An 18,988-nucleotide genomic window follows, 5' to 3' on the forward strand; every position below is an offset into this window, starting at 1 on the left:
ATGCAGGATGGCTGCTGTGTGGTTACCACTCTAGCCTGGGTTGCCCAAACGAGATCAGGGACACCCCACCATGCCAGGGGCTGCATGCATCCCCCCCCCCCCCCCGGCGATTGAGATTGGGGAGCTGTCCTTGGTGCTGCTCAGGCCCACCCTTGAATGAGGTTGGAGGCTCGCCCGTTATGCCAGGCACTGCACGGGCCTCCCTGACCAAGACTGGGGGACCCAGTTGTGCCAGGCGCTACACAGACTGTGACCGAGGTCGGGGGCCACTGACGTGCCGGGCACAGAACAGACCCATGGTCCCTGTCCCCAAGAGCTCCAGGCCTAAACAAAGGGTGAGTGGGGCAGCAGAGGGGCAGAGAGGAGAAGGGATTCTCCTGAGGTCACTGGCAGAGCCAGGAATAGAACCCAGGTGTCCTGCGCCCTCCTCACTAGCTCCTCTCACTGCTCGGCCATGGCTTGACCTTGGGCAAGTCACAGAGTCACTCTGGCCTCAGCTTCCCCACCTGTAAAGTGGGGAGAAGCCATCTTTTGTCTGTCCCGGCTGTCAGCTCTGGGGGACTGAGACTCTCGCTGTGTGTGCAACAACTGGTGGGGGACATTGTGGTGGCTCAAGTGGGGAGGGCCCCACCCCGATCTCATTTGGGGTCTATAGATGCTATTGTACTAATTCAGTGCTGGTGGGACACACTTAGAAGTGAAAACTCCTAGTTCCCAGCCCTAACCACTCGTCATGTTCTCATTGACAAATGCAGTGGTTCTGTGAACTGGCTACTGTGTGTGTGTCTGTGTGTCTATGTGCCATTGCCCTCTGCTGGATGCAACGAGAACTTCTCCACCATGTGTCAAATCACCTGTACTGCTAGCAGGTAATGGGGGATTCTCCTTTAGCGCAAATAGGTATGGTCTGGACTTTTGGGAGGGTGGACCTGGGGTCCACTCTGGACCATAGACAGGTTGCTGCTGAGGTGTTACAGTGCTGCATGTGAATTTTTCTCTTTTTTCTAGGCACAAAACAACAGGGGCCACTAATTCCCTTCCTATCGTTCTGGAGTGCAGAGGTACGTCTGTCAGGCTGTGGCTGGAGCAGGGCAGGCTGCGAGTCAGGGCCCCTGGGTTCTATCCTGGCTCGGGGAGTCGAGGGAGTTAAGACTCCTGGGGTCTGTCCACAGTTCTGGGCGGGGAATGGGGTTTGTTGGTTAGGTTGGGGGGGAAGGAAGTCAGGACTCCTGGGCTCTGTTCCTGGCTCAGGTCTCTCAAGACACTGACCCAGGGGACTTTGTGCTTTAGCTGCATGCACTGATGGTCCCACCCATCTGGGGGAATTAATAGCCCCTTGATTCATATGGTGCCCTTGAGTGCCACTCCGGGATCAGCACTGACTGAAAGGAAACAGCGCCCCCTACTGAGCCACCACCCCATTCCCTCCAGCACAGCACCCTCTACTGCCATACTGAGGCCAGCACTGGCTCAGAGGGGAGAGCGCCACCTAGTGCCATGCTGGGGCCAGCACTGACTCCAAGGGAGAGCATCCCCTGCCTCATTGCCTTACATGCCGCTGCAGGATTGGGTTTGCATGGTGCTTTTTCTTTGGCAGAAGGATGTGATCAGTTTTGGGAGCCCCCCAGACACGCAGGAGAATCGGAGATCGGCCGAGGAGGCCCAGCTGCGCCCAGAAGGGAGGAGAAGCCTCCGAGCCAACGTGAGTAGTAAATGCTGGCAGCCTTGCTGTGTGATGCCCCTGTGAGGGGCTCAGATGGAGGATGTAGCTCTTGGCTCCCCAGGGCTCACAATTCTACCACACCCCAGCCCTGGGCAGTCTGTCCCCAGCTCTGGGAGGGGAGGGGAGCCAGGACTCCTGGGTTCTGTCCTACCTCTGGGAGCGGGAGGGAGTCTGGTGGGTTAGAGCAGGGTGGGGTTCAGAGGCAGGACGCCTGGGTTCTATTCCCAGCTCTTCCCCAGATTTGATCTGGAAAAAGTCACTTACTTGCAGCTCCTTTTGAAATGTTTCCCTCCGAGCTCTCTGTGCTGACTCTGCCCTCTCTCTCCCTGCTGCCCCATTCCTTGCATCCTCACAGCCGGCTCAGTCCAAACCCCCAGCACAGGTAGCAGTTGCTGCAGAAGGAAGCAGCTCAGGTGCACTCAAGGTAACCTGGGGTTTGTGTGTGAGCATGTGTGTGTTTGCTCTGTTGTGGAGGGGGAGGGCGTGGAATGTGTGTATATGGGGGTATTTTAGTTGTGTGTGTTAGAACAGGGGGTTGGGAGTCAGGACTCCTGGGTTCTTGTCCCAGCTCTGGGAGGGGGGTGGGGTCGGGCTGGGAGCCAGGACTAAGCGTTGCGTTTGTGGCATTTCAGCGTGTGTTGGTACTGTGTGTGTTTGTTGTCTGCTCATGGGAGAAGATTTTGTGTGTTCAAGTTCTCTCTGTGTTTCAGGTGCATGTTTGCGGTCATGATATGTGATTGTTTGTGCTGCTACGTCAGATCAGAGCCTTCTTCATTTCCACACTTAGCCAGATGATTTCTCAACATGCAGCTGGGGTGACGCAGTGGCTGAGTGGTTCAGGAGCTTGGTTACAGCCTGGGAAGTTGTGGGTTCAAGTCTCGCTCGAGCTCACCCAGACAAGCCACCTCCGGTCCACCCAGCTCCAACCGGGTACCTGATTCGTCAGGTTGGGGGAGCCAAGTGTATTTGGATGTGGTGCTAGCCCGTGTGTACTGTTGGCTAGGGGAAACTGATGGTCGTTAACCACATCAGCCTGATGGCTCAGGGCAGACTTTGTCTATGATTGAGTGTATGTGATAGTTGGGGTGTGCTGTACACATATCTAGGCATCTTTGGGTCTGCACACGTGGCAGAGAAATCCTCTCTTGCCCTTTTCTAGTGGATTTGTGTAAGTGCATGTGTGGTGTGAATCTTTGTTTATATAGGCATGTGGTTGTGTTTTCTCTCTGGCATATGGCATGAGATACATGTGAAAATAGAGCATTTATGTAGAGAGGATTTGTTGTGTGGTGTTCAGGTGTCCATATGTTTGGTGTGGGGTGTGTGTGATGGAGAGGATTTATACCATGGATTGTGTGGGTGTGTTTTTCCTGTGTGTTGTGGTGTGGGTGAGCGTGTATATACTTGCCAAGGTCAGATAAACCCCATCTAGTCAGCTGTCCTGTGGGTATTTTTTTGCACACACGTTACTACATTGTGTGTTGCATTCGCTTTGTATGTCTGCCTGTTGCATGGCAGGGGGTGTTTGGGTCTGTGTGCACGTGGCATAAATCCCCTGGAATTTCCCTGATATTGTATTTTTTTCTACATGCATTGTGAGTGGGGGGGGTATGTAGGACTATTACAGATGTGTTGTGTACATACGGGGGGTTCTCTGTATATGTATGTTATGAGCATGGAGTTGTATGGTTCAGTGTGTTGTACAGTTGTATGCTGTGAGCATGGGGATGTGGCACGTGCGCCTGATGTGTGCTGTATTCTTGTATGCTGTGTGTGCAGATATCTATCTATGGGTGTATTTAGGTGCGCATGGGGCTGTGCTGTGGGTGTGGGGTGAGCTGTGTGGAGATGAATGTGGGTGGTTAGTGTGTGTGTGTAGTGCATTATGTGGGTCTGTGTACACACATCGGACAAGTGCCGGTTTATCCCCCTGTATCTTTGGCTTCCCAAAATCCCTCCCCAGCCGCAGATTGAGACCCCTTTTTGTTGTTTCCCCCCCCGTTTTCCAGCCAAAGTCTCACAGCTTCAAGATGCGGAGCTTCACCGTGCCCACCAAATGCATGCGCTGCACCGCGCTCATGGTGGGCCTGCTGCGCCAAGGCTACGCCTGCGAGGGTGAGTGAGGGCCAGGGCTGGCTCTGCCCTGTGCTGGGATCAGATTAGGGCCCCTTTGCAATTGCTTCCCTGAGGTGAATTCCTGAATGGGGCTAAGCATGGGACTCTGGGCCTAGAACCTGGGTCCCCGCCAGGCTGGGCATTGAGTGCTGGGCCCGTGGGGCTGGTACCCACGTCTTCTACCAGGCAGGGCACTGGGGACCGGCACCTGGATCTCCTGCCAGGCAGAGTTGGATGCTGGGCCCTGGGGGTGGTGCCTGGGTCTCTGGCCCCTCTCCCTGCATCAGATGCCTGTCAGAGTCTGTCTCCTTCCCCTCACTCATGCCCCGCATCCTGGCTTCTCCCTGCAGCTTGTAACTATGTCTGCCATGTGTCCTGCGCTGAGGGCACAGCCGTCTGCCCCACACCTCCCGAACAGCTGCGGAAAACCATGGGGGTCAACCCGGTTACTGGGACAGGCACAGCATTTGAGGGATATCTGTCGGTAAGTCCCCCCACCCTCTGCGGGTGCCCTGTGTCAGCCTGGCTTTGGTCTGATGTGGCATGGCAGAGAGGATTCTGCAAGCACCCTTCTCCTGATCTTCTTGGCTGTGGTGAATATGGTTAAAGCAGGGTCACAGAAGTCAGGACTCCTGGGTTCTGTCCCTGGCTCTAGGAAGGAAGTGGGCTCTAGTGGGTTAGCACAAGGGGGCTGGGAGCCGGGACTCCTGGGTTCTATCCCCAGCTATACCACTGATGTGCTGTGTAACTTTGTGGCGAATGGGGCTGTAACCGTCTCCCCTCCCTGTCCACGTAGGTGCCGAAGCCAGCGGGGGTGAAGAAGGGCTGGCAGAGGGCATTCGCCTTAGTCAGCGACTTCAAGCTCTTCCTTTATGACGTGCCAGAAGGCCGGGGCTCCCTGTGCGGCGTTAACGTCATGCAGGTCGTGGATATGAGGTAGGGAGGGGCAGGGAAAGGGGACCATGAAGTGCCTTATTGGTCAGACCCCTGAGCGTACCTAGCCTTGCATCCATGTCTGTCATTGCAGATCAGCCCCTGGGCCCAGGCAGCCCGGTATCCCCACTCCTGCCACCCTGGCTCAGACCCCTGGGGCCATCCCGCCCTGTAGTCTTCACCCTGGCTCAGATCTCTGGGCCCAGCCAGCCTGGTATTCCCCCTCCTGTCATCCTGGGTCAGACCCCTGGGCCCATCCCACCTGGTATTCCCCACCCTGCCACCCTGGCTCAGACCCTGGGGCCATCCCGCCCGGTATCCCTTCCTTCTTTGCCTTCCTGGATCAGACCAGTGGGCCCAACTAGCCTGGTATCCCCCCAGCCTCTGCTGCCCCAGATCAGACCATTGAGCCCACAGGACTGAGTGCAAGGCAAGAGCGCCCCCTGCTGAACCACCCTTCCTGCAGCATAACAACACTGGTGCCCTAATGGGTTTACCACCCCTCCAGATATGGATCACTGCTGGGTGAGTCGTCGAGTTGTCTGTTTTCTCCCCAGACCTTGTGTAGGTTGTGATCCTGGTGTCTGGGAAAGAAACTTCCGCTCCCTCCAGGTTTCCAATTGTATGAGCTTTATTCACTAAACCAAATATCAAAGCAAAAAGCATGACGTAAATAATCCATATGAATGGCTTGATACTAAATCAACTGACGTATCAGATTAATTAAACCATATGCATAGAAAATAAAGCCAGAAGAGACCAATGTGATCATCTAGTCTGACCTCCTGTGTCACCCAGGCCATAGGCCGGCCCTGAATTAATTCCTGTTTGAACGAGAGCAGACCTGTTAGAAACACACCCAACCTTCATTTAAACGTTCTCCGGGATGGAGAATCCACCCCATCTGTAGATCAAGTGTCCCAAGAGTTAATTCCCCTCACTGGTAAACATTTGCACCTCATTTCTAGTCTGAATTTATCTCGCTTCAACTTCTAGCCAGTGGCTCTTGTTCCACCTTTGTCTGCTAGACTGAAGAGCCCCATGTTATACAGACTGTGATCAACTCATCCCTCAGCCTTCTCTTCATTAAGCTAAACAGCTTGAGCTCCTGGAGTCTCTCACTGCAAGGCAGGTTTTCCAACCCTTTAGTCCTTCTTGTGGCTCTTCTCTGACCCCTCTCCAATTTATCCACATCCTGCTTGAATTGTGGGCCCTAACCCTGGGCCCAGTACTCCAGCAGTGGTCGCACCAGGGCCAAATACAGATGTAACTGAACCTCCCTATTCCAAGTCAAGATTTCTAGTTGTTTTAGGTGTTTCAAATAAACCAACAATTCTGGAGAGGCACCACCTTGTACGTGGGAAGAGCAGCAGTCTTATTTAGCTCTCAGCCCCTAAGTGACTGGGCTTTACCAGGTCCGGTGCCACTTGACACACGTATATTCTGGTTGAATGGCTGATACTGGGAGGGTCAGATCAGTTCTGGTTGAAGCTAAAGCTGAGGCTACACTCTGATGCCAATGAAGGCAGTGTGCCCAAATCATGGGGGTAGCAATCTCTTCCCCTGGCACGGGTTACATAGAAATGTCAGGCTGGGATGGATCTCGAGAGATCATCAAGCCCAGCCCCCCTGCGCTGAGGCAGGACCAAGTAAACCCAGAGTATCCCTGACGGATGTTGTTCAACCTGTTCTTAAAACCCTCCAGTGATGGGGATTCCGCCGTCTCCCCGGTATCTGTTCCAGTGCTTAACCATCCCGGAAGTTTTTCCTAATATCTCACCTAAATCTCCCTTGCTGCAAACCAAGACGAATGCTTCTTGTCCCACCCTCAGTGGACACCGAGAACAACTGATCCACCGTCCTTCTTGTAACAACCTTCTCCCTATTGAAGGTTGTTATCAGGTCCCCCCTCAGCCTTCTCTTCCCTAGACTGAACGTGCCCAGTGGGTCAGGCTTTCTAAACCTCGGATCGTTTTTGTTGCTCTCCTCCGGACTCTCTCCAGTTTGTCCAACTCTTTCCTACAGTGCAGGGCCCAGCCTGGACACAACACCCCAGCTGAGGCCTCGCCCTTGCTGAGCAGAGCAGGATAGTGACCTCCTGTGTGTAACTATCATAGGGTGGCTGGTCCCTTTAATGGGTGTTGGCCCTGTTTAGGGCTTCTTTAAGGGGAATGAGTCCCTCTCAGCCAACTTGTGAGCAATTAGCTGCCTAGGTGGCTGGCTGGCAGCTCATTGACTAATGAGCACCTGGCTGTGGTAAAAGGCCAGCGGAGTTCAGTTGGAGGGAGTGCTCTTAGGGGCATGGTGCTGCTAAGGAGAGGCTCCCCCACAGACGCTAACAGGGGAGGACATCTGCCGGCTCACCTGAAAGCATCATTTATCTGGATTACAAATTGGATCCGCTTGAAAATTTCCCCGTGGAATGTTTGTCCAACTGAAAACGCTGACACCTCCCAGGGCCGGGAGCATGTTGATTTCGACACAGTCTCATTGCAGGGGGTGCGGGAACGTTCCATTTTGACATTTTTGGAATCGAACATTTCAACCTTGAGTTTTGAAATGACTTTTTGTTTAAAAATCACTTTCTAAAAAATATATCATACAAGAAGTCACAATCCAGTTGAAACATTTTGAGTTCTTTAAACTACATTTTTTGAAGATTATGTATTTTGTTGAAAATTTTATTTTGTGGAAAACTTCATAGTTTGTTGTTTTCCCCCCAGTTTTGCATTGAAAAAAATTTGAAATGATGGGAACAGAAATTCCAGGTCCTGTCCAGCTCTATTATTAATACAGCTCCTCAGCCGTGTAATAGAGGCACATATGATCTTTTAGACAAAGAGGTGGAGTTGTTTTAGGTGTTTGAGAAATTAATTTGTAGGTGCTGTTCTCAGCTTCTGTGGGTTCTAGACCCCCCCCCCCCCGCCCACACTCCCTATCAGTCACCTGCTCTCTCTTTTTTTGTTCTTGATGTCCCTCTTCTGCCGTTAATGGGGAATAGGAGCAGAGGAAAATTCAGAGAGGGTGGGGAGGTCCTGGGCAGAAGGTTTTATTATCAACAGAGCATGCTTCCTTCCTCAACATTCTTCCACTTTCCGCAAATAGCAGCAGTACCCAGTGGCAAAGCGTGTGCCTCGTTCACACTGAGAATAAAAGCCTACTAGTGCTACCAGTTACTTTAATTTGGCGGAGAAAGGCAAAAGAACCACCAATGGCTGAAAGTTAAAGACAAATGAATTAGAAATAAGTTACTATTTTTTTCACAGTGTGGGTAACTAACCTTTGGAACAAACTCCTAAGGGAGATGGTGGATTCTCCCCCTCTGAATGTCTTCAGATCAAGCCTGGCTGCCTTCGTGGAAGAGATCCACAAGCGACTGGGCTCCACAGAGGGGTAACTGGGTGACATTCTCTGGCTTGTGCTGTACAGGAGGTCAGACTAGATGATTGAATGCTCCCTTCTGGCTTTAAAATCTGTGACTGTAGTGAGCAAATCTACATCCCTCTCCTTTCCCAGGCTTACAGTTATTCTGTGGGGCACAGTAGCTGACACTGGGGTGTTGTAAGGTGCAGCTGGGGAGGCTGTGCTGGTTGGTGCTGATGCCTCTCATCTTCTATTTAAAGGGACGAACAGTTCTCAGTGACTTCGGTTCTGGCCTCAGACGTCATCCACGCCAGCAACAAGGATGTGCCCTGCATATTCCGGGTAAGTCCTGGGTGTCGGGACATTTACAATATTGGGTGTGCCTCAGGGCCAGAGCAGCAGCCGTAATCGATTCACTCCAGCCCGGATCACATGACTAAGTCTGGCAAGTTCCATCTCAGCCGTCTTGTGTGTCAGATACTTATTGCAATGGGCAAGTGCTACTCGGGTACATCACTGGTGCAGAGCTGGCATTATTGCATTTACACCAAGAGTAACTGACATCAGACTCCGGCCCTGACGTCACTGCAGTCAGGGCTTGATCCTGGACTGACTCGGGGGAGCTGAGATCCGAATCCGGCCCTGGCCCCATTGTAGTCAGGGCTTGATCCCAGATTGCCCAGGGGGATCTGAGATCCGAATCCGGTTCTGGCCCCATTGTAGTCAGGGCTTGATCCTGGATTGACCCGGGGGAGCTGAGGTCCGAATCTGGCCCTGAACCCACTGCAGTCAGGGGGGTGACTCCAGATTGACCTCGTGTGAGCTGAGCTCCGAATCCAGCACTAAACATCTGCATCTTTCTGAATAACGCTAAGCTGCCCTCCCTGCTCCCCATAGATTACATCCTCCCAGTTGGCCACACCCCCCAGCACCAGCTCCCTGCTGCTCCTTGCTGACAGTGAGGCCGAGATGAAGCAGTGGGTGCAGGTCCTGGTGGAGCTGCACCGGATCCTGCAAGAGAACCGGCACCACGACCGCTCCGTCTATATCCTCAAGGAAGCCTATGACAACGGCCTGCCGCTCATACCACAGGCCCTCTCTGCCGCTATCATCGGTGAGCTGGCATGGGAGGCAAGGACAGACCACCCAGGGAGGATAGTGGAGTCTGCTGGGTGAGGGGAGGGGTCGGGAGCCAGGACTCCTGGGTTCTATCCCAGGTCTGGGAGGGGAAGTGGGGTCTAGTAGGTTAGAGCAGGCGGTGACGGGGGGTCAGGACTCATGGATTCTATTTCCTGATGTGTCACTGATTTCTATAACTTCGGCAAGTCCCTGCACCTGCCTTTGCTTCAGTTTCCCCCTTTGTAAAATGGGGAATAATAAAATCCCCCAGCTTCCCAGGAGTGTCGTGGAGCGGCGTCTGAGAGCAGTCAGGGCCCATAGGGAGGAGCCAGCCAGTCTGTGCAGCCTAACCTATTCCACATCCAGGCTGCCTCACTCTGACACTTGCCACTGTCCTGCTTGCAGACCGGGAGCGGATCGCGCTGGGAACCGAAGAGGGGCTGTTTGTGATTCACCTGCACACCAATGGTAAGAGCTGTCACGGGATGAGTTTGCAGGCATATGGGGAGGGGGGTTGGAATGACACACACTTACAGCTGGGCTGGTCCATGGACCAGCACGGGGAAGAGTTGGGTGGCCTAACTTGGCACCAGTTAAGACTCTAGATCAGATTCTGATCTCGGTTACACCTTGGTGTAAATCTGGAGCTGCCCCAGAGAAATCCTTGAGGCAGACTGGATTTTAGTTATACTACTTGTTATATATAAATGGCTAATAAATCTGGTGTAGCTGCACTTAGGTCAGTGGACTTAGGAGCACATTTTATTGTTGGTTACAAACTGGAGTAAGTCAGGAGTAAGTCCATTAAGTCATTCTGATCTGTTATGAACAGGAGGGTACATCTTGGGTATGAGACAGATTCTGTTAAATCTGGTGTAAATCTGGAGTAACTTCGTTAAATGAATTGAGTTTAGGGACCATGTTCTGATTTCAGTGACATACGGTTTAAGTCTGGAGCAGTTCATTTTGAGATAATTAAAACAGAGCTGGTCTCTGTTACACATTGGTATAAATCAGGAGTGACTCCATTGACTTCACTGGGCTCAGAACTACATTCTGGCCACGGTTACACGCTGTCTGAAGTAGCTGCAGTCAAGTTGTTGAGCCATATTCCAGCCTTGGTCACAAACCTGGTGTAAATCTGGAGTAGCTCCACTGAAATCACTGGGGCGTATTCTGATTTCAGTAACACACTGGAGTAAAGCTGGAGTAATTCATTCTAGGTAATTAAGCCAGATGCTGGTCTGACCTTAAATGCTAGTGTAAATCAAGATTAATTCCACAGAAGTCAGTCATACGCTGACTTCATTTGGGGCCATCGGGTCACACCCTGACATTATACATAAATCCAATACAAGTCCACCTAGCCAAGTTCTGGTCTCTGTTACAAACTGGTGTAAATCTGGAGTCGCTCATGGAGTCACTCCAGATTTACACCAGTTTGTAACAACAGAAGTCCACTGAGCCAGATTCTGATCTAGGTTACAAACCACTGCAAAGGCAGAGTAGTAGCTCATTTTGTTAATCAGGGTCACTCTGGGTTTACACCTGTTTGTAACTCTTCCGAGCCAGAGTCTAATATCGGTTACAAACCAGTGTGACTCCTTGAGCTACTCTGGATTTAATCAGGGATTGCTCCAGGTGAGTAGCTGAGCTAAGTATTTCCCTTCCCAGTGCAGTCTCCATAGCACTCTGGCAATGCAGCCCCCCTGTGACTGTACCTCTCTGACTCTCATCCTTTGTCTGTCTCGGTTTGCAGAGGTGCTCCAGCTGGGCGACTGCCGGCGGGTCCAGCTGCTCCTGATCTCCCCCAAGGCCCAGGTGCTCTCGGTCCTGTGCGGCAAGAACCACAGCGTGCGCCTCTTCTCCTGGGTCGAGCTGGAGACGCCAGAGTCCCCGGGGACCAAGATCGCCGAGACCAAGAACTGCCAGACCATGGTGTCGGGGCTGATCTGCCGGGGAACCACCTCTGTGCTGTGTGTGGCCTCCAAGCGCCAGGTGCTGTGCTACCAGCTCACCCCCTCCCGGCCCCACTCCCGGCGCATCAAGGAGATCCAGGCCCAGGGCTACGTGCAGTGCTTGGACATCATGGGCGACCGGCTCTGCATAGGCTACCCCTCGGGCTTCTCCCTCTACCCCCTGCTGAATGAGGGGGCGCCTGTCCACCTGCCCCACCCCGAGGACCCCCGTGGAGTGGCCGTGGCCCAGATGGAGGCCCTGCGGGCCGTGGAGGTCAGCCTCAGTGAGCTGATCCTGTGCTTCAGTGGGCTGGGGCTCTACGTGGATGGGCAGGGCCGGAGGACACGGCAGCAGGAGCTGATGTGGCCGGCGACCCCCCTGAGCTGCTGTGAGTGGCGGGTCTGTGGGGTCCAGGGAGGTTGGGGGCAGGCAAGGGCAGATGGGGGCGGTTCCTGCTCTCAGAGATGCTGCATGCATGGAGCAGAGGAGAGCTCTGTTCTCTCCAGCAGGGGGCAGCAAATGCCCCATCACCAGAACCGGCTGCGCCAGATCACACCCAAGGCCATCTAGCCTGGTAGCTTCCCCCTCCACTCGCCTGCCACCCTGGATCACACCTGTGGGACCCTCTAGACTAGAATCGCCACAGACCCATTGGATCACACCCGTATCTAGCCCAGTATCACCGCACCACGACCTCTCTGCTGCCCCGAATCAGACCTACGTTCTAGCTCAGTATCCTGTCTTTGACAGGCCAACACCAGCTGCCCTCTAGTGGGCACCCAAGGGAACCAACAGCTGTACTGGCTGGGATTTGCACACGGGTTTAAAATGCCCTTGGTCTCTCAACTCCTAGGCTACAGTGCCCCCTACCTGAGTGTGTTCAGTGAGAACGCCCTGGATGTGTTTGATGTGCGGAAGGCTGAATGGATACAGACAGTCCCTCTGAAGAAGGTGAGGCTTTGGTGGGGAAACAAGCCCCGGGACCCAGGATTTAGCCAAGTCTGGGGGTGAATGTGGGGCGGGTAGGCCAATAAAGCGCAGCAAAGCTTTTATTGGTTTGTAATTATTTTAGTGGTCCATTTAATGGGGCTGGGAGCCAGGACTCCTGGGTTCCATTCACAGCTCTGGGAGAGGAGCAGCTTCTAATGGTTAGAGCAGTGAGGGCCTGGCAGTCAGGGCTCCTGGTTTATATTTCCAGTGATGTGAGAGGAATGGGGTCTAGTGATTGGAAAAGGGTTGTGCTGGGAGCCTGGACACCTGGGTTCTCTTTTCGGCTCTGCCACCATCTCACTGTTTGAGATCTCACAGCGTAGGGGGTTGCGATGACCTGCCCCTGCAGCAGCTCCTTGGGAACAGCAGCCTTCTGGGAATGACTCTTATTCTCTTACTCAGGTGCGGTCCCTGAACTGCGAGGGCTCCCTCTGCACCTACGGCAGCGAGAAGGTGCGCCTGACCTATCTCAGGAACAAGTCTGCAGGTAACCATCCACCCCCCTGCTGCTCCAGGCCGCGCAGTCAGAACACTGGCGGGGGGGGCTCAGCCCCGATCTCATTTACACTGACCGCAGTGTGGACTAGAGCCATTGAAGTCAATGGAGTTACCTGGATTGATACCAGCGTACCAGCTACAGGCACTGGCTGCTGTCAGGGATGTGGGCTCATGGGTCAGTTCTGGTTCTGGCAGTGCACCTGGACTAATAATCTTACTGCCAGCTCGAACTCCATACAGCAAATACTAGTAACATTATGGTAGCAGTATTACGGCAGCTCCTAGAGGCCCCATTAGGGTCCTGTGTACATTATTAAAAGTATTACAGTAGCACCTAGAGCAGTGGTCGCCAAACTTTTTAAGTTGTGCTCCCCCTTAATCTCCCCCACCTTCCCGGGAACCGCAGTCAGGGACTGAGGCAAGAACGGGAGCTGAGGGCAGAGTGGGGCTGGGTGGCGCTCCCTCATCGCACTGGCCCGGGCCTGCTGCACACCCTCCCAAATGTTCCTCTGCGCTCTCCTAGCGGGGTGCGCCCCACAGTTTGGGGACCACTGATCTAGAGGCACCAAAGAGAGATCAGGGCCCCATTATGTGCTCTCCATTATTAGCAGCTTTATGGTAGAGCCTAGTGGTCCAAGCTGAGACTGGGGTCCCATTGCTAATATTACAATAGTGCCTCATGGCACTGACCAAGATTAGGGAGTGACCAAGATTGTGCCAAGCGCTGCACAGTGAGAGACAGTCCCTGTCCGGAAGAGCTCACAGTCTGAATGGACATAGCTGGGACGGGAAACAGAGGCGCACAGGGCGGAAGGGGTTTGCCCCAGGTCAATGGCAGAGTCAGGAATAGAACCCAGGACTCCTGCTCCAGTGCCCCAAGCCACTAGCCCAGGAGACACAGGCACCTAGTGGCTGAATGGTGTAACTGCAAGTAGACCCATCTTCGCAACCTCATTCCGCCCCTCTGCTCCAGACCAGGATGAATTCAGTGTTCCTGAGACCACAGACAACACCCGGCGGCAGCTGGTGAGGACCAAGAACAAGCGGAAATTCTCTTTCCGTATATCAGCAGAGGAGCGGCAGCAGCAGAGGAGGTGAGGCCAGGGCTGGGGGGAGGTGTGTGTGTCCTGCACTACCCTCCTGTCCTCACCCGGAAGCCTGGAGGGCAACAGAGACTTGTCATTCCGTCCTAACTAGCATGGTGTACATGCTCTCTGTATTCATGGGAATACTGTACGGATCTCCCCCAGCCCAGGTGAGGGTCCCATTGTGGTGTTAGTACTATTACAGTAGTACCTCCAGGCCTACAACTCATCCTACCTGGCACAATGCAGACAGTCCCTGCCCTGAAGGGCTCACAGGCTGAGCAGACAAGCAGATAGTTCTCACCATGTTACGGGGTGGGGGAAACTGAGGCACAGGAAGGGAAAAGTGACTTGGGCAAGGTCACACAGGAAGTCTGTGGCAGAGCCAGGAACTGAAGTGAGGTCCTCTGAACCCATGGCCAGCACCTGAAGTCCAGTGGCAGAGCTAATGGGGGGCGGGGGGAGTGACTGCCATCAGGTGTATGTGTGGTGCCTTTCCGAGCACCTTACGCAGGTGACAAACGGAGACGTACAATGTGAATGTTCACACGGCTGGAGAGCCTGCCCCACACTTGCCCTGCAGTGGTGGCTCCTGTCCAGCCAGGCTGGGCCCAGCTCCTCACGCTGGGTGCTGCGATCTGGGGCACTGGGTCATGTGTCTGTGTGTGTTCCCCCACTGTGTCTGTCTGTCTAAGCATGCTCCCATCCCCCCGTGTCTGTCTGTCTAAGCATGCCCCCCTGCTGGTGTTGCAGAGCCCACGGTCAGGGCACGCTCCAGCTATTCACTGGTCCTCTCTGTTCCCCCTGCAGGGAGATGATGCGAGACCCCAGTGTGAGGTCAAAACTCATTTCCGGCCCAACCAACTTCAACCACCTCGTGCACGTGGGGCCGGGTGACGGGCAGCACCGGCTGCAGGACCTGCCCACAGTGAGCACAGGGGGTGACCTGACCAGTGAGATGCTGCCCAGGGCGGGGGGGGAGGGGGGCCTGCAACCAGTGCTGGGTTTGCAGGGAGGGCAGGATCTTCTGCCAGGGTGGTGTTTACCAAAATCTAGCCCTCGTGATCGCAAGAGACCCTACAATAACAAGCCAGCCTGGGTGAGCTGGAGCAACCCTGCAATAACAAACTTGCCCCTGCAGTGAGCCTTTGGTGACCCTACAGTGACAGACTGTCTCTGGTGGGCCTTTGGCGACACGATGTAACAAGCTACCCTTGGCTTGGCGGTGTCACCCTTTGAAGGGATATAAGCAAACAGTGAGAGTGGGGGAGGGGTTACCTGGTGAGCACCCCCTGCCTGTGCTCTCCTGCTGATGTCCCCACGCTGAGCTGAGCTCCCCCAGCCTCTGTGCTTCCCCTTTCCGGGCTGCCAGCCCTACGCTGATTGTGTCTCACAGGCCCAGGAAGAGAAAAGACGGGAGTCACAGGCCAAGCTACGTCGGCGCAGCTTCCCCAAGACCCGGCCCCCATCGTCCTCGGGCAGCGACACCGCCCTGGGGGACTCTGCATCTGGTAAAGGAATCCCACGACTGGAGGGGGAGTGAATCAGGGAGGGAGACACCCCTCAGGTCCTGTCTGGCCCAGAGTGGAATTACTCCCCCAGGGGACAGCCAGTCCTGTGAGATTAGCTGTGCTTCTCTGTTCTCACCCCTGGGGATCGCTGCCTCCCCATGCACCCCAAATCGCTGAGGCCACATGAAAGGACCCAGAATTCGAATGGGACCCTGAGCCCGTTAGAACAGGACAAGGATTCCTAGTGGTTAGGGTGGGAGGCATGGGAACTAGGACTCCTGGGTTCTATTCCCAGCTCTGGGAGGAGAGTAGGGTCTAGTGGTTCTAGCAGGGTAGGGGGCTGGGAGTCAGGACTCCTCGGTTCTATCCCTGGCTGTGCTCAGGATTTAGGACCCAAGCTGGTGGTGGTCCCAGGTTCCCTGTGCAGTAGCTAGGAAGGTTCGCACCAGCCAGTGACTACAGCTCTCTGTCCCCCTGCAGCGAAGCGTAAATCGGGCAGCTCCATCTCTGATGACTCCTTCACCTCCCCGCAGGGCCTGTTCACAGGCACTGACATGCTGACGGAGGTAAGAGACCCCAAGCAGCCAGACCTGGCCGAGGAGGGACAGGCCTCCCTTGCCAAAACCCTCAGCGTCACCCCACTGAGAGGTGAGGGGCTGCAGCACCCTAATACTTCAAGCTATTTTTCAAGAGACAGCCTGGTTTGGTGGTGATGGTCCTGGGCTGCAAGTCAGGACTCCTAGGTCTGCCACTGACCTGCTGTTTGGGCAAGTTCCTTCCTTTCTCGGTGCCTCGGTTCCCCTCACCCTTTGTCACCTCAGACTGTGCAGCACGGTGGGGCCCCAATCTCATTGTGGGCCTCTAGGCGCTACTACTGTAGCACTGGTCCACTGAGCAGGACCAAGTAAACGCAGAGCATCCCTGACAGGTGTTTGTCCAACCCGTTCTCAAAAACACCAGCTGAGGCCTGACCAGTGCTGAGTAAAGCGAGACAGTTATCTCTTATGTCTTACATATGGCACTCCCATTAATACACCCCAGAATATTAGCCTTTTTCACAGTTGAATCACATTCAAGTTGCGATCCATGCTCACCCACGATCCTTTCCAGCAGCTCGACTGTCTAGCCAGTCATTCCCCATTTTATAGTTCTGCGTTTGATTTTTCTTCCTGAGTGTAATACTTTACACTTTTGTCTTATTTTCATCTTGTTGATTTTAGCCCAGTTCTCCAATTTATCAAGGTTGTTTTGAATTCTAATCCTGTCCTCCAAAGTGCTCGCACCTCCTACAGCTTGGTGTCATAAACAAACTCTCTATTCCATTATCCAAGTCATTAATGAAAATAATGAATAGTACCATGCCCAAGCCAGGCAGACCCGCATGGGACCCCGCTAAATGCATCCCCCCAGTTTAACAGTGAACTGTAGCTAACTACTCTTTGAGTTCAGGTTTTCATCCAGTATTACAGTAATTCCATCTAGACTCCATTTCCTTAGTTTGCTTTTGAGAACGTCTTATGGGACCGGGTCAAAAATCAAGATAAATCCCATCTTCTGCTTCCCCCTAGCCGCTACGTCAGTCACCTTATCAGGGAAGGAAATTGGTTTGGTTTGGCATGATTTGTTCTTGACTAATCCTCTAGGTGCTTACAAATTGATTGTTTACTAATTTGTTCCAATATCTTTCCAGGTATCAAAATTAGCCCGACTGGTCTGTAACTCCCTGTGTCCTCTTTTTCAAAATAGGGACTTTGTTTGCCCTTCTCCAGTTCTCTGTGAGCTAAAAGTCCTCCATGAAGTCTCAAAGATAATTGCTAACGGTTCGAAGATTGCTTTCGCTTAGTTCCTTAAGCATCCAAGGGTGAATTTCATCAGGCCCTGCTGACTTGAATAAATCGAACTTAGCTAAATATTCTTTAACCTGTTCTTTCCCTATTTTGGCCTGTGTTCCTTTCCCCTTGCTGTTAATAGTAGTTGTGTTGAGTATCTGGTCACCAGGAACATTTTTAATGATGAGGCAAACAATAACTAACTGTCTTGGGGCCCTGATTTTGATTAATGTACAGTAACCTCTGGGTGTTACTGTAACCCACATGGTAATAATCACAGGCTGCCCTGCCGTGCCGGCTCCTTGCTTTTGGCGGTCCCCCTCCACCCTACCCTTTTAACTCTTCTCTCATTCCTTGCAGATCTCAGATCAGACCCGCAACCTCCACCTCTCCTTCAGCTCCAGCCACGGGAGCTCCAGTTCTTAAGGTGGCAGGACCGATGCCACAAACCAGACCCTCTTGCACATGATAATCTGTGTATTTTAGCCGGAGATGCCACCGCAAGGCGCTGTAATGTTGCTGCTGTCGCTGCCGTCAGTAGAACATTCCCCTCGCTGAGGTTGTGCTCTGCAACCGGGGAATTTGTCCATCCTGTTTTGAAATACATAAAATGTTGGTACCAAAATATCTCCACCTATCTCCCTGCATCACCCAGACACACCACTTACTGTCTCTGAGACACCCCTGTAGAGAGAGGAAGTTGCAATCCGCTAAGGGTTAAAAGTGACGATAGATCCCCCTCACACGTGCATGCTTTCACAAGGGAGAATAGCGCCTCCTTGCTTGCATTCCGTTCTTTGCCTCTGGATAGCCCAGTGGGATGATGCCCCAAGTGGTGAAAAGCGTGAAAGGGAGCAGGTGAAAGTGCCCCCTAACTTACCTGGGGAGTCAGAGCTGCACCGCCTGAAGAGCACACCCTGCTGGCCATGGGTAGTACTATCACAGGACCTGGAACCACTAGAGCAGAAAGCATCAAAGATCATGGTGGGGGTGTTGCTTCTCCCAGAAATCCCCAAATCCTAGCAGCCATCTGAATCAGGGACGGATGCTGCTTTTTTTAAACTGCTGTTTAACACAAAGGAGTCCAGCTTGGGCCAGACTCTGATCTCAATTATCATCTGTATCGATCCATTGGAGTAAATCTGGTTTCACAGGGCTCTAGCTGGATCGTCTTGTGCCATTGTATATCCAGGGTTCTTTTTGAACTACTCAGGGATTGGGTTGCTTTGCTGAATCATCATGACATTGTTTAATCCTGCTTGTATTTTCTTAAACCTGTCATAGTTCTGCAAGAACCAAAAGATGCTGAAACCAAAGATGATCGATTTCCATGCAAAGGAGGGAGAGAGAATCCTTCCAGGAATTCAAATTCTGGGGGACACTTATTTAAAAGTACAGGGTGGGTCAAAGACCGGATTTATTTAGGAAGCAAATGTGTAAATACTTGGACAACTGCACCATTAAATGCTGTGCAAAGGTCTGTAGTCTGCTCTGTTCTATACAGCAAGGGAGGATGTGCTGAAAGAGGGACAGAGGCAACTGATACTCTTTGATATAAGGATCATGGCTTGTGGGTGCATTTAAGGGGGTGTGATAATAGGGTGATTAAGCTTTGGAACAGTTGTCCAAGAATTGTGGACTGATTTTCCATTGCTGGCAGTTTTTACATCAGACAGGAAGACAGATGAGATGACATTAGTGGGCTCTTCTAGCTTTCAACGCTGTGACGATTACGTTTTGCCCATCTACATTACAACTTGCTCGTGCCTCGGCTGTATTAGTGCAAGGTTTGAATTAACTGTGTTATGAACAGACGAAAAACCCATGGCCCCCTGTTGTCAGTTATGGGTTTGCTGCAGTTGC

General features: G+C 52.9%; 1 protein-coding gene across 1 annotated transcript in view; it reads left to right on the forward strand.

The window, feature by feature from the left end:
- Positions 1–18,550, forward strand: part of CDC42BPG (CDC42 binding protein kinase gamma) — a 62,631-nt gene extending 44,081 nt beyond the window's left edge. Inside the window, exons 20-36 of the mRNA XM_074957978.1 lie at positions 1,009–1,061; positions 1,598–1,702; positions 2,079–2,147; positions 3,733–3,838; positions 4,189–4,322; positions 4,635–4,774; positions 8,395–8,476; positions 9,032–9,248; positions 9,659–9,721; positions 11,013–11,600; positions 12,066–12,163; positions 12,605–12,689; positions 13,674–13,794; positions 14,596–14,713; positions 15,182–15,296; positions 15,777–15,862; positions 17,486–18,550. Coding sequence (XP_074814079.1) covers positions 1,009–1,061; positions 1,598–1,702; positions 2,079–2,147; positions 3,733–3,838; positions 4,189–4,322; positions 4,635–4,774; positions 8,395–8,476; positions 9,032–9,248; positions 9,659–9,721; positions 11,013–11,600; positions 12,066–12,163; positions 12,605–12,689; positions 13,674–13,794; positions 14,596–14,713; positions 15,182–15,296; positions 15,777–15,862; positions 17,486–17,551 — 2,246 coding nt within the window. The 3' untranslated portion in view covers positions 17,552–18,550. The remainder of the gene's footprint in view (positions 1–1,008; positions 1,062–1,597; positions 1,703–2,078; positions 2,148–3,732; positions 3,839–4,188; positions 4,323–4,634; positions 4,775–8,394; positions 8,477–9,031; positions 9,249–9,658; positions 9,722–11,012; positions 11,601–12,065; positions 12,164–12,604; positions 12,690–13,673; positions 13,795–14,595; positions 14,714–15,181; positions 15,297–15,776; positions 15,863–17,485) is intronic.
- Positions 18,551–18,988: the final 438 nt, after the last annotated feature.

Source organism: Natator depressus, chromosome 7, assembly GCF_965152275.1.
Source record: "Natator depressus isolate rNatDep1 chromosome 7, rNatDep2.hap1, whole genome shotgun sequence".
Classification (NCBI taxonomy): domain Eukaryota; kingdom Metazoa; phylum Chordata; order Testudines; family Cheloniidae; genus Natator; species Natator depressus.